This window comes from Pteropus vampyrus, unplaced genomic scaffold, assembly GCF_000151845.1.
Source record: "Pteropus vampyrus isolate Shadow unplaced genomic scaffold, Pvam_2.0 Scaffold160, whole genome shotgun sequence".
Lineage (NCBI taxonomy): Eukaryota > Metazoa > Chordata > Mammalia > Chiroptera > Pteropodidae > Pteropus > Pteropus vampyrus.
In genome coordinates this window covers 849,600-862,337 of record NW_011888941.1, presented here as the reverse complement: position 1 = coordinate 862,337, position 12,738 = coordinate 849,600, and the positions used below count along the sequence as shown (strand labels likewise).

The following is a 12,738-nucleotide window of genomic DNA, read 5'->3' as shown; positions in this document are numbered from 1 at the left end:
CTATCTGACAGAAAAATCAAAAAAGGCGAGAAAAAGGTAAAAGGGAATAAGAGATTCCAGGTATAAAACAAACAAGTCATGGGGATGTGGTGTACAGCATAGGGAATACGGTCAATAACACCGTGACAGTTGTACGGTGTCAGATGGTTGCTGGACAAATCATGGTGATCACTTACTTCTTTAGGTATATAAATGTCGAATAACTATGGTATACACTTGAAACTAATATAACATGATGTGTTAGCTATTTTTAATAAAAATCTTTTAAAAAATAAAAGTTTGCAATTCAGTTTCTAAATAGAAGCATTCCCAGACTCATCCACCATCCTAGAAAACTATCATTTCTTCTCACAAAAGTGCCAGGGTAGGAATGAAAGGGACATTCATGGACTGAGATCAAACCTCCAGAACGCTGCCCTAGAGGCCAGCATGAGAAGTGCAAGCCCCAGTGTCTGTAGTGCTGAGTTGTAATCATTTTACAGCAGGTCGCTTACTCTCTATTAAATCAGGACGATTGCAAACATTAAATAAAGTAATCTGTGAACATTTTAAATAATAAAGAACCACACAATCTATGTCATATGTGCAAACTACTTGTGAAGGCACTAAGGACAACAAAGGGAGACATAAACCGTAGCCTCTCCTGCAGGTGGAGACAGAACAAGGCTGTCATGCAGTGACGGCCAACAGTCAGTCCTATGGGACTGAGAGGAGACAGCCAGCGTCCCTTGGGTGTCTTTGGGGAAAACGCGGTTGGAGTAAATTTTGAATTTCAGTAAAATTCTGGTGCTGGAGAAAATTTGAGAAGGCATTCTGGTCAGCAGAAACAGGAAGAAGAAGCAGAGATGGAGGAGCCCTGGGGGCAAGTTCTTTGATTCACAAGGCTGATCTGGCAATTCGCACTGCAGGACAGAGCAGGGATGGCTGTGTGGATGGGTTGGGGGTTTGGCAATGGCAGTGAAATGCTAGTGGGAGAACTTGAACTTTACCTCCTTAAGCAGGAGAGCCCCTCAGAGGTGCTTTGGCAAGAGGTGATGAGATGGTTGTAGCGTTTTGTGGAGGATGATTAATCTGTGGGCTGTGTGCGTGACAGAGCTGAAGGAGGAAGTGACTTGGATGTTGTCCTTCCAAAGAAGTAATGAGTCAAGTGGAATGCAGAAGAATAAGGTGAAACAGGATGGTCCTTCCGGTGGGGACCAGATAAGAGCGGCTTGAGCCTCTTCCCCGCTTTCTCTTAAAATTCTCTCTCCAGCAGAAACTGAAGGTTATTTCAACTCCTGGAGAATCCCTTTGTTCAAGGAAATGGCAGTTTTAAAGGTCTGTAAAATGAAATTCAGCCTTTGGCAACTGACCGCTGGCTGTCCGTGCCTATGGAAAAGGCAAGTGGAAGGTTCTCCAAGGAAACTTCTGCCTTCCCCTGAGAAGCAAGTCATCTTGAGACTTCACTGGCCACTCGAGGGCCAGTGACCCTGCAATCCCCAGACCAGGCCACAGCCCCACCTCCGAGCTGCGAATGACCTCATAAAACTGTGTCTAGACGATATGCATTTCCTGCAAGTTTCTTCCTCTCATTTGCTATCCCAGTGCCTTTTCTCCACAGTTCAAACATACACAGAGGGCCTTTGTTGCCCTTTTAAAGGCCTTCCCAAAGCCCTCCACTCTGCATTGCCCCAGCCTGCTATTGTCGCCACATCTTGCTCCCTTAACAATCCGATTCCAGGTGACTGCCGGGATAAGGGAAGATACAGGTGCATTTTATAACTGTACAAGTCAGTGGAGCCCAGCCTGCGATGCCATGAGAGCGGAGTCACCCAAGGAACTCCTGAATCCAGCTTCTCCCTGCTACCCAAGAGGTAGGTGCACCTCTCTCTGCAGCTTCTCCTTAGCATCTGGCCTAGGGGCCGCAAACAGCAACTGGTGCTTGGATGAAGGTGGCCGCTGCTGAACTGGCATGTGGTACCTGACATTTTTCCAGAACCTTGTCTTTGCAGACTGTAACCTCTCCTCTGTAAAGTCCCCAGACCAGCGTATGGCCCCATGTTTCCGCTTAATGAATTTAATGGATTCTGGCATTTTCTCATAGTCTTGGATTTTCTCCAGCTCCAACAGGACAACTTTGATTCCAGCCTGAATGAGAGCGTTGTACATCACTATCTGCTCTTCAGATGAATCCCCCAGCCAGCCAAATCCCGATGTTTCTCGGACCAAAATGATAATCAGTCTTCTGCTTTTCTTTATGTTTTCATTAGTGACCTCAACAAAGTCTGAAAAGCACAAAATATGGCACAGTAAGTAAAATTTCAATTTATAATCGTTCTTTCCAGAACCAAAAGCCCAGAAGACTCCTCCCACTCCATCACTGTCTGTATCTCCTAACGCTCTTTTTTTTCTTTTTGCCCTACTTTAAAGGAGTTTCCCATTTTATAGACCAGGTCAAAACAAAAACAACAACAACAACAACAACAACAAAAAACTGACCCACAAACACTGAATATTTCATTTAGGACTTTCAAAATTTTAAAAACTTCTTGTTAAACCATTTGACCTCTGCCACTCTTATTTTATTATATCAGTTGTAAAGTAATTATTGAATCTAAGTAGTTAAGTTTTCCAAAATGAAATAAAGCTTAGTTAATTGTTGTTCTCACAAAATATGAGAAAAGTAAATACTTTGCATTAAATAATGTGAAAATCATCATTATGCACCGCTGAAGAGGTTCTTAAAATTGCCAAATATGTGTACCTATGCCACAGTCTTCTAGAAAGACAAAGCCCAACTTAATCGACCCAAGATTTAAAACAAGATTTTTACTTTTTCCTATTACATTCATACCTTCCCCAACGTAGTCATCCCTTCCATAAATGAACAGCTTATATCCACACTGGTTTTCTAAGACCTCAGGCAAGACTTTATACACAAAAATATCTGAGTTAGAGGTGGACCCTTCCCCAAGGGTCTTTGGATATAGAATGTATGCATCATAGGTCTTTCCGTCTGAAGCTAAAGAAAAAATGTAATGTATTTAAAACCAAAAGGAAAAATAAGAAATTTGGTTAAGACAATGTTGCAAACATACATTTCAAAATGAATTACTGATTTTTTTTGTATGATGGTATGAATGAAGTAGTAATACCAAAAGTATAATGCCTTTTTTAAGTGCTCAACTCTTATGAGTTTCTATTTATTGTGATTTACTACAAAGTTGTTTCTATATTATCTGACGGCCACCTCACATGCAGAGTTCTTTACCTCTCTGTATGGGAACTATCTTTATTTCTCTGTTCTTCTCTTCTTCCCCAGATGTCTCAGTCCTGCACTCTACCATTCTTCCTTTTGTATATTAATGTAATAGTAGGTTTTTTTGCAAGATTTAAACAAAAGAGAGAGTGCTTCCCTGATGCATGAAAATCGAGCCTTTTCTTTCATTTGAAGGCAAATCTTGGGTGATCTGTGCCTTACCCAGCAGAGCATGTCTTCAGCAATGGCTTCTGAGAGACTGATTTTACAAACAGATGCTCAAAATACTTGTTTATCCCACCGTTATTAACACTAAAGCAGTGAGTTAGAAAATGATCATTTTCAGTCTACTCGGTTATGAAACTCTAATTATACATAAGAACAACTATTACTCTTGTGTATTCACATTTCATTTTACAATTTAAGTAAAAACCTTTAGTTATCTTCTATATCCCTTAACTATCTCCTCTTTCCAACAAGAAAATATTGCATAGAATACAAATTGTACCTTTTGGGGAGAGAAAATCATAGCAAGAATTCCTGTACCAAAGTACTATGTCAACTTTGAAGATTTTATAGATGAAAACAGAGCTCATAATGACTACTGTTAACATGACAAATATACCAATCACGTGCTTCTGGAAATTGGGGACTACAGCAGAAAAGAGAAAAAATGATTAGAACCAAAAGTATTAAAAATCTGAACATAGCAAATTAAACATTATCATTCCAGAGAACCCATATTTGGGATTGGCCTGCAGTCTCAAATCCCAGCCAGTATTAACCCATTCATTACCACTTCATAATGGCTACTAGTGTACAGAGCCATCTTGAATAGATACTATGTAAACTAAGGTGCATTGTATTAAATTTCCACTTAAGTAGTATAATATAAGATCTCATAGAAAGATATCAAAGACCACAGGGTAGAGCACCCCATAGTAAAATGAGCCAAAATCAATGAAAGCCTAGAAAAGTTCCTGGAGGTAGAAGAGTCCGCTGGGGAAAGGTGACGACTGAGGCAAAGAAAGAGCAGATTAGGGATGCCACACAGAACCGTTCACACTTCCACAGTTCTCCTAGCTTTGCTGCTAATTAGTCAGTCAATGGTTACAGTGGGGAAGGGGCAGAGGAGTGAAGTGAAGGGAGGTAAGAGGGAGGAGTGGAGAAGAAACAAAAAGAAGAAAGAAGAAGAAAGTGACTTCTAAATGTCACGGGCCATGTTGGCAATTGAGAAGGAGAATCCAAAAGCTCTCTTATTTTACTATTTTAATTTAGGTCTTTGATCCATCTGCAACTGATTTGGGTATAAAGTAAGAATCAAGTTAGACCCTTTTTCATGCCAATATCCAATTGGCTCAGTAGGTAGTTTACATTTACAGTCTTCACCACTGTAGCTTCATACAAGATTATGGTATCTGTACTATAAATCCTCCAGATTTGTTTTTATTCAAGAACATCTTGATTATTCTTGGCCCTTAACATTTCCATATGACTTTTAGAATAAATCTGCCCACAACAATAAACCTACACACACACCCACACTTGCACCAACAGTGAGTGCTGAGATTTTGATTGCAATTGTTTTGAATCTGTAAATTCACTTGGGGAGAACTGACATCTTTATAATATTGTATCTTTCAATCTATGAACATTATATAGGTCTCCAATTTATCTCGTTTTATTTTTAGTTTGTATTACAGAGGTCTTGGACAGCTCTTGCTAGATTTATTGAACAGCTCTTGCTAGATTTATTCCTTCGATAATTTTTGATGTTATTATAAATGTTATCTTTTAAATTTAAATTTTGTTTGTTATTATAAATGTTATCTTTTAAATTTAACTTTTGTTAGTTATTAGCATTTATAGACATACATAGAAATATTACATATATATAGATTAGTGATCTTACTAAGTTCATTTACTAATTCTAATAGTTGAGCTGTAGGTCCTTTTGGATTTTCTTCCACATACACATTCATAAATACACTATTTTAATTCAACTACAAATACTTTTAAAATGTGTCACAAATACTTTCCATACCATGTTTGATTATACAACTCATGAAAATCTATAACTTCTGACATCTTCTCTGAAAAGTGGATATTTAGGCTTCCCCAGTGCATCTATTATGTAGTCATTCACCTAAAAATATTCATTAGGTACCTGTGGTGACCAGACTTAAGTTGCTCTGGAAATAGAATAGTTACTAAGATAAATGGTCTGCACCATCACAGAATTTACAGTCGAGTAAAGAAAATTAAGTAGGATAAATACTGTGACAGGTCATATAGTGCTGTGGAAGTACCTAACAGTGGCTCTAACCTCGTCTGACTGAGCAGAGAGCCAGGTTAAGGGTAGGCAAGACAGAAAAGCTCCCCAGAAGAAATAGTCGACTGAGAGTGAACATGAAAGAGAAGTGACCTAGGTTTAAAGGAATCCTACCTAGAGAGTTCTGGTCTAAGAAAATAACACTGTAAACCACATGGTCATGGGTTCTTACCATGGTAAAACACAATTACATTTCCAATAAATAGTTTTGTTGTTTACCTGGATGTATTAATTGGATGTATGCTGCATTTATACCATATGTATTCTTGGCTATACAGGTAAATGGATACAGGTAAAATTTACTTTTCACTTCTGAAATGTTAAGCATTGTGAGGATGGTATTCTTTTTTTTGGATGAAGGATTTTCCACTCTGTTCAAAAATGGGAGAGCAAAGTTATTTAAGTAAATTGCATCAACTACAAATAAGATACATGTGCATGGTTTATCTCTTTGTCGCATAAATTGCAGCAGAAATAATCACCAGCCCTAAGCACAGGTATAACAATCAGGCTGTTAGCAGCACTGACCTGAGATGTGATAGCCCTAAGTCCACTGCCAGTAAAAGACTCGGTAGCAGAGAAATCAAAGTAAAATTACCAGCTTCCAAGAAGAAAAATGTGGACATATGCACCTGGTCCCCACCAAGCACGGAGAAGAATATATGACACGAAAGTGGACTGGGCTAATGACAAAGGGTTTAAAGGTGATGCTAAGAAGGCAGGAGTATGCTAAGAAGGCAGGAGTAGAGAGGTAATAGGGAGCCATTAGAGACTTGAGCAGTGGAGTTCATGATTCTCTTCCCCATGTAATGAGTCCTTTTTAGATAACTTAAAAAATGGGATAACATAAAGGATAATTCAGGAAAATTGTTTCATTACAATGTTGCAACATATATAACTGAATTTAAAAGAAAGCCTTCCAAGTAGTCCTGAATTTGCACACAATGACACGCATTTTTACCTTAAGTGTACAAAGTCTTATAAATTCTGTTTACCTTAGCATAACTCAATATGGGCAGCAAAGGGATAAGAATCAATCAACTGCCAACTAACCCTTGCTATTAGATGGCATGTAAATTAACACCAAAACTTCTCTAATGCATGGCTAGCTCTCAGCATACGTACTGTTGGTAGTCTTTCACCAGCAATGGATCATCATGAATTACTGACCCATTCCACTTCCAGTAGACTAAGTCACTGTACTGGCCAGTCACATTGCATATCAGTTGAAGCTGGGATCCTACAAAGCAATGTATTTTTAAATATAACATTAATTGATTTTTAGCCAATCTATATTCACGAATGGCTATTGAATAAACTTTTTAAATTATAGGAAAGCACAAAGGACAAGAAAAATTGTCCTAAAAACTACCACACAGAGATAACCACTGTTAGTAACTTCATGTATCTTGTTCCTTTTCATCTCTGTACACATACAAAATTTTTTAAACTGGATTTTATTGTCTACTGTTTGTAATTATTGTTGCAATGGGAATTTTGGCTTGCGCAATCAGCCTTCCGAAATAGGTCCTTTCATGGCAGCTTAATATTTCATAATATAGATATACTATGATTAATTATTTTCCTATTGCTAAACACAATTTGTTTCTAATTTTTCATTATTATAATTATTATTCCAATAAACATACTTATACATCAATATTGTACATATTCTGAGGTATTACTTTGAACAAAAATCTGGAAGCAGAATTGAGTTAAAAGAGACAGATATTTTAAAAGCCAACTCTGCTCTCCTGTGAGACTGTACCAATCTACGCTGTGCCCAGCAGTGTGTGCAAGTGACATTTATCCCCAACACTGCCAGACACCAAACATCTTTTGGTTAGTCATTGCCAATTCAGAGAAGAAAAAAATTCCATTTGAATTTTTATCTGCATTTCTTGAATTCATTGTGCATTAACATGTTTTTCAGTAGCTTAGTGTTCATCTGCCTTGAAGAACTGCTTGTTATGCTGACTATCCATTATTTAATTGCATTCTCATATTATAAACTTACTGATGTGTAGGAGAACTTTATTCGCCAAGGATATCAACTCTTTATCATATATGAAAACTATTCCAAATGCCCTTAAGAATTTGTTGTTTTCATTTCATTTTTGTTTATGAAATTTTTTGGTGTAGGTATTTTTGTTTTTTATTTGGTCAAATGTATAACTTTATTTTATCTCTTTTCACTATTTTTTTTTTCTAAAAGCCCTCTCTACCACTAAATCAGAAAAATATCCACATAAATTTTCTTTCAGGCATATAATACTTTCATTCTTTTGTTTTAATTGTTTCAATTTTTTAATCTGTCTACAATATAATCAGATTTGATATAAGGAAGAGCTTTAACTTAATGATTTTAGTCAAACAGCTGATTGATTATCCCAGAACCACTTATTAAATAATAAATCTTTTCCCCATGAATTTGTAATGCCACCATTATCATGAAGTAAATTCTTATTTATCTGGAACTGTCTCAGTTGATCTGAATGTGTATACTGATGCCAAAGGTAACACACTCCTAATTACTTCAGTTTTTAGAGTAAGGTAAATAGTAATAGCATTTAGACCTCTTTTTCCCAACATTATCATAATAATCTCATTATTTTATTCCCTCAGATGAATTTTAGAATCACTTGCCAATTTTTAAAACCCATTCATTTTTGAATTGGAATTCCATTAAATCTGTAGCATAATTCTGAGAGTCAATATCTATGTAATTTCCAGTTATTCACATAGAAAAAACATACATATCTCTATTATAGCTTTCTATTTTAAATTGGTGTTTCTCAAAATTGTTTTCAATATTGCTCCCTTTAAAGCCCTATTAGATGCTTTTATCCTTATTGCCAACCTTCCCCATAAAGTAATACTGCAGACATACAGTATATCTGTTGATTCAGATTTTTTTCTCCCCATTGGACACACTGCTCCACCTCTCCTTTGAGAATGTATGCTTTAAATCTCTCAATTTTTCTAAAATTTTCATGTCAAGATTTCCTCTTTTTGCTTGTTTTTTTTCCTCCCTCACAAATTCCATGTATTTTAAAAATTTTTGCTAAGATTTTTTATAGACATCTCTATGATATTTATTATTGCAAATGGGATCTCTTTTCCCATTATGTTTTCTAGCTGATTACTGCTAAACAACTCTAATGTTTTTGGAATATTAATTTTATATCTGGCCAATTAATAAAGTATTAATTCTAATTTTTCCCAGTAATTCTCTTGAGATTTGGAGGTACATAATTATATGATCTAAAAATAATAATGAAGTTCTCTTCTCCTTTATAGTAAGCATGCCTTGGTTCTTTTCTTTTATCTTTGATTAAATATTTGGCACTTGCAGCTCATGTTAAGTAATACTGGTCATGTGGGCAGCTTTGTCTTGCTCTTGACTTCAATGAGAATGTCTATGCTTGTAGGCCTAATGCTATATACTACAGTGTTTTACCATTAAGAATTTTGGTGATTATTGGTTTGAATGGGTGTTTATATGTTCGTTAAGGAAGTATCCCTCAATTCTTATTCTTCTAAGTCATTTTATTGGCAATTTGTATTTAATCTTACCAAATGCCCGTTTCACATGCTTCAGGGTAATATGACAGGGTGATGCGTGCATCTGATCAATGTGATATATTAAAATATTTGTTTCTTAATAGGAAACTATTTTAGGGTTTGGAGATCACTCCAACCTAACCTTTAAGCTCTAAAGTATACACCTCTTGAGTATGCATTCTTGTGGCCAATGGGGCAAAACGTGGTTCCTAGTGAGGAGCAAGGAAATCTTAGCTATGGCAATGGGCTGTGGCACAGCAAAATGCCATAGCACATCTACAGATGAACAATATCTCCGTGGTAGTAAAGTCACAAAAAAGGGAAGAGGATTTGAGGTAAATGTCTTTTTAGGCTCTAAAGGGGAGCAATCATGAGGGAAAAAACAGGCTGAGAAACACTGCTCTAGATTCTACTGGCTGTATTTAATTTTGAATTTTCACATCTTTGTTAGTTTATATCTAAGAATAATTTTATATAACCTTCCACCATGAATAACAACTGGCCAAGTACAGAAAACATAGGTCACAAACTTTTACTTTCCTGCAGTTCGTTGTCTTCTTGCAGTTACTATTTCAGAAAAGAATTCTGTGTGCCACCCTGAGTTTTGATACTCTGATATAAAAATCTTTTTCTATGTTTAGACCAGTAGTTTCCAACAGAACTTTCAGCGATGGTGAAAATGTTCTGGATTTGTGCTAATAGTGTAATCACTGGTCATATATATATAACCACATATGGCTAGTGGCTATTGTATAGTACAGTACAGGTTTGGATGCTTATAAGACTTCTTTATTCTTGAAATAAAAAAATGTTCACTAACTTGCAGAAGTATTTCTCCAGAATAACTATCTTTCTGGCTTGTAGTCTTACTCTTCTGCCTAAAAGCTTAGCTGTGGTCATAAGAAATTCATCTTCTGACAAATAAATTACATTTCTCATTTCTAGGCCTGTTGAAGTTAGCCTCTGGCCGGTGTGTTCATGGGTAATAAGTATACATAGGAAAGAAAGGATGGGCAAATCAAACATGGCTAGATTTCTGCCATAAGGGGCAAGAAATAACAAGAAACATTTAAGATACAATCTTTGCCACTGTCTCTCTAATTACAGTTGTGTCTAGAAAACAGCTTAGGTTATGTGTAGTAAAGGTACAGGTTATCTTAATCTGGAGTTCAAAATAATAATTTCAGTGTTTCCTGACTGGCGGCCACTTACCCAAGACCACTTCCAGCGTCTCGTTAACTGGACTCTCAATCACAGGCCTCTTAGGCTTGTATTCCTCTGAAAGAAAAACATCCACAGGGTTTCTCAGTCTCGTATAGATCTGAATCTCAGGTGATGATAACACTTGGCCATATATACCAAAATACACTATATAATATTTGAGTACCTGAAGCATTTATGGCAGAAGACAGAAGGCAAAAGGCGAAAAGAGGAGGCTGACACCATGGCCACAGCAAAACCTTGGCCGCTATTAAGCTATTAAGCTCAGGCCCTTCGGACCCCATGGAGTTTGGTGCTACAAATATCACACACAACACCAAGACCTAGGTCTCCAGACAAACACCTCTCTTAAAGCAAATCAGGAAAAACAAGCAGTGGTGGCAAGGTACTTCCCTGGATGAAGCATTCCCCAGAAGGGCCATCAAATGCTAGACATGCTTGTATTCAGTACCTTCAGCGATGACTCGAGAAAGGAATATCAAGCTATTTGGCATAATTTATTAAAACAGGCCAAAAAATACTAAGGAGTTCCAGAAATTAACCTTGAATTCATTTACAAGAAGGCTGGCTTCAAGGGTTAATGTGTGACCAAGACAGAGAAACTCTGAACCTGAATGTCAAGTATTCAAAAGAAAAAAAAAAAGTAAGCTCCATCAGGCCAGAATATTGTCTTTTTTGCTCTCTAATATATACCCAGAACAGTGCCTGGCACATAGTAGATGCTCAGTAAATAGTTCTGAATCTGCCTTTAGGAGACAACATAAAATGAACTCGCCCCTAACTAAGTATATTATTTCTACATAAGGGATCAGAAAGGGAGATGGAAGAAGATTTTAAACAAATTTGACCTGTTGGAAAATTTCCTAATGCCCAGTTTCCCCTAAAATTCTATTTGCTGGTCTGGTTGCTATATTTCATGAAAAACAAACCAGAGCTATACAATGCCAGAAAGAGGCTACTAAAACTTCAATAAGGTTGTGATACAGAGAGTGTGGAAAATTACAGTTCACTGATGCTCATGGGACCCAGGCAAGAAATTAATTTTGATTCAACAAAATTAACTTTGAAAAAAATGAATTATTATAGAATTGAGAAAACTCAGCTAGATGTAGGGTGATCGTATTCTGGATGACGTTGGCACAATCCCCATTTACGCTTGTTGACTCAGCATCATTATTAATAGAGATCCCTTTAACTTTAAAAGTCCTGGTTAGAGTAACTCTTTGTATAGTACTGAAAGCTTACAAAATCTGATATTTACAGAAAAGTTGAGAATTCTTCCTATCCCCAGGTAATCTGTAAGAGCTCATTTGTTGGCAAATAGTTTTTAATATGAAACATGGTTAAGAGAGAAATGAAAGCCTCGAGGAAATTAACAAGAATAGTCATTGTACATCTATTTATTGCTCATCTGTTTTGCACCAGGCACATAACCACACACTTGACCTCTAATCTTCTCAAGAACCTTGGAAGGTGGTATCACCTTCATCCAGAGGAGAAAACCATCTTGAAGAGGTAAAGCAACTGGGTGAACAGGGACTGAACAAGAAGAGGTAGATTCTGGGAGTGTAACTTATCCCAAAGCTTGTTCACATCCATGCCATCGTGCAAAGAATCCTCACTTCTGGACACTCAGATTCCCCAAATGAAGCCGCTCAGTTTGTCCTCAAACACCCAAATGAAGCCGCTCAGTTTGTCCTCAAACACAGTTTGCCCCAGAGCTCTCTAGAAGAACCACCTTCAGCCATCCCAAAGAAAAAGCCTCCTAGTTGTCTGTTTAATTAGCACTGAGTCTGAAGCAGGGATGAAAGCCATTGACATAGCATTTAGCAATGAAAACTAACTAAAGCCATGTGACCTTTAGCAAGTCATTAAGTTTCTCTTGGCTTTTGTTCCTCCATGGAGGGTAATATTAGAATCGTGGTCTCTGGGTCTCCCCAGATGTAAACTCCGAGGATTGGAGCTGTGACTCACCTAAAGTAATAAGTTCTATAACCCGGGTGATACCATATTGCTTTCCCAAGTATGTGTAGGATGCATGACAAGTATAGTTCCCTTTATGCGCTTCAGTCACATTCCTCATGATGAGTTTATTTATTTCTCCAATAAAGTTTATCTTGTCAAGAAGAAGAGGTTTGCAGTCCTAGAGCGACAGGAAGTATTGCAAACCAATTAATAACTTTACCCAGTCTGCCAGCAAAAGAAATTCCATTTTTTCACATCAATATTTTATATGTATGTAATATATATAATATATACACTTTATGTATATTATGTATACATACATATATGTACATACATATGAAACAAAAGTTTCCTTGCATACAAGTTTTAATATTGTAATTTTTATAGCAAAAATCATAATTATACTCTTAAAATATTA

At 36.8% G+C, this 12,738-nt stretch overlaps 1 protein-coding gene across 10 annotated transcripts in view; it reads right to left on the bottom strand.

Annotated features, from left to right (window-relative positions):
* Positions 1-233: 233 nt before the first annotated feature.
* The window catches only part of IL1R1 (interleukin 1 receptor type 1), a 58,516-nt gene continuing 46,011 nt past the window's right edge, over positions 234-12,738 (bottom strand). For 9 of the 10 annotated variants that reach the window (XM_023536585.1, XM_023536584.1, XM_023536586.1 and 6 more), the window contains 6 exons: positions 10,347-10,412; positions 6,696-6,810; positions 5,790-5,941; positions 3,747-3,890; positions 2,834-3,001; positions 234-2,264 (listed from right to left, as the gene is read on the bottom strand). In XM_023536585.1, coding sequence (XP_023392353.1) covers positions 1,843-2,264; positions 2,834-3,001; positions 3,747-3,890; positions 5,790-5,941; positions 6,696-6,810; positions 10,347-10,412 — 1,067 coding nt within the window. In that variant the 3' untranslated portion in view covers positions 234-1,842. Of the gene's footprint in view, positions 2,265-2,833; positions 3,002-3,746; positions 3,891-5,789; positions 5,942-6,695; positions 6,811-10,346; positions 10,413-12,329; positions 12,520-12,738 lie in introns of those variants that run through there. The other variant, XM_023536587.1, reaches the window with a different exon arrangement.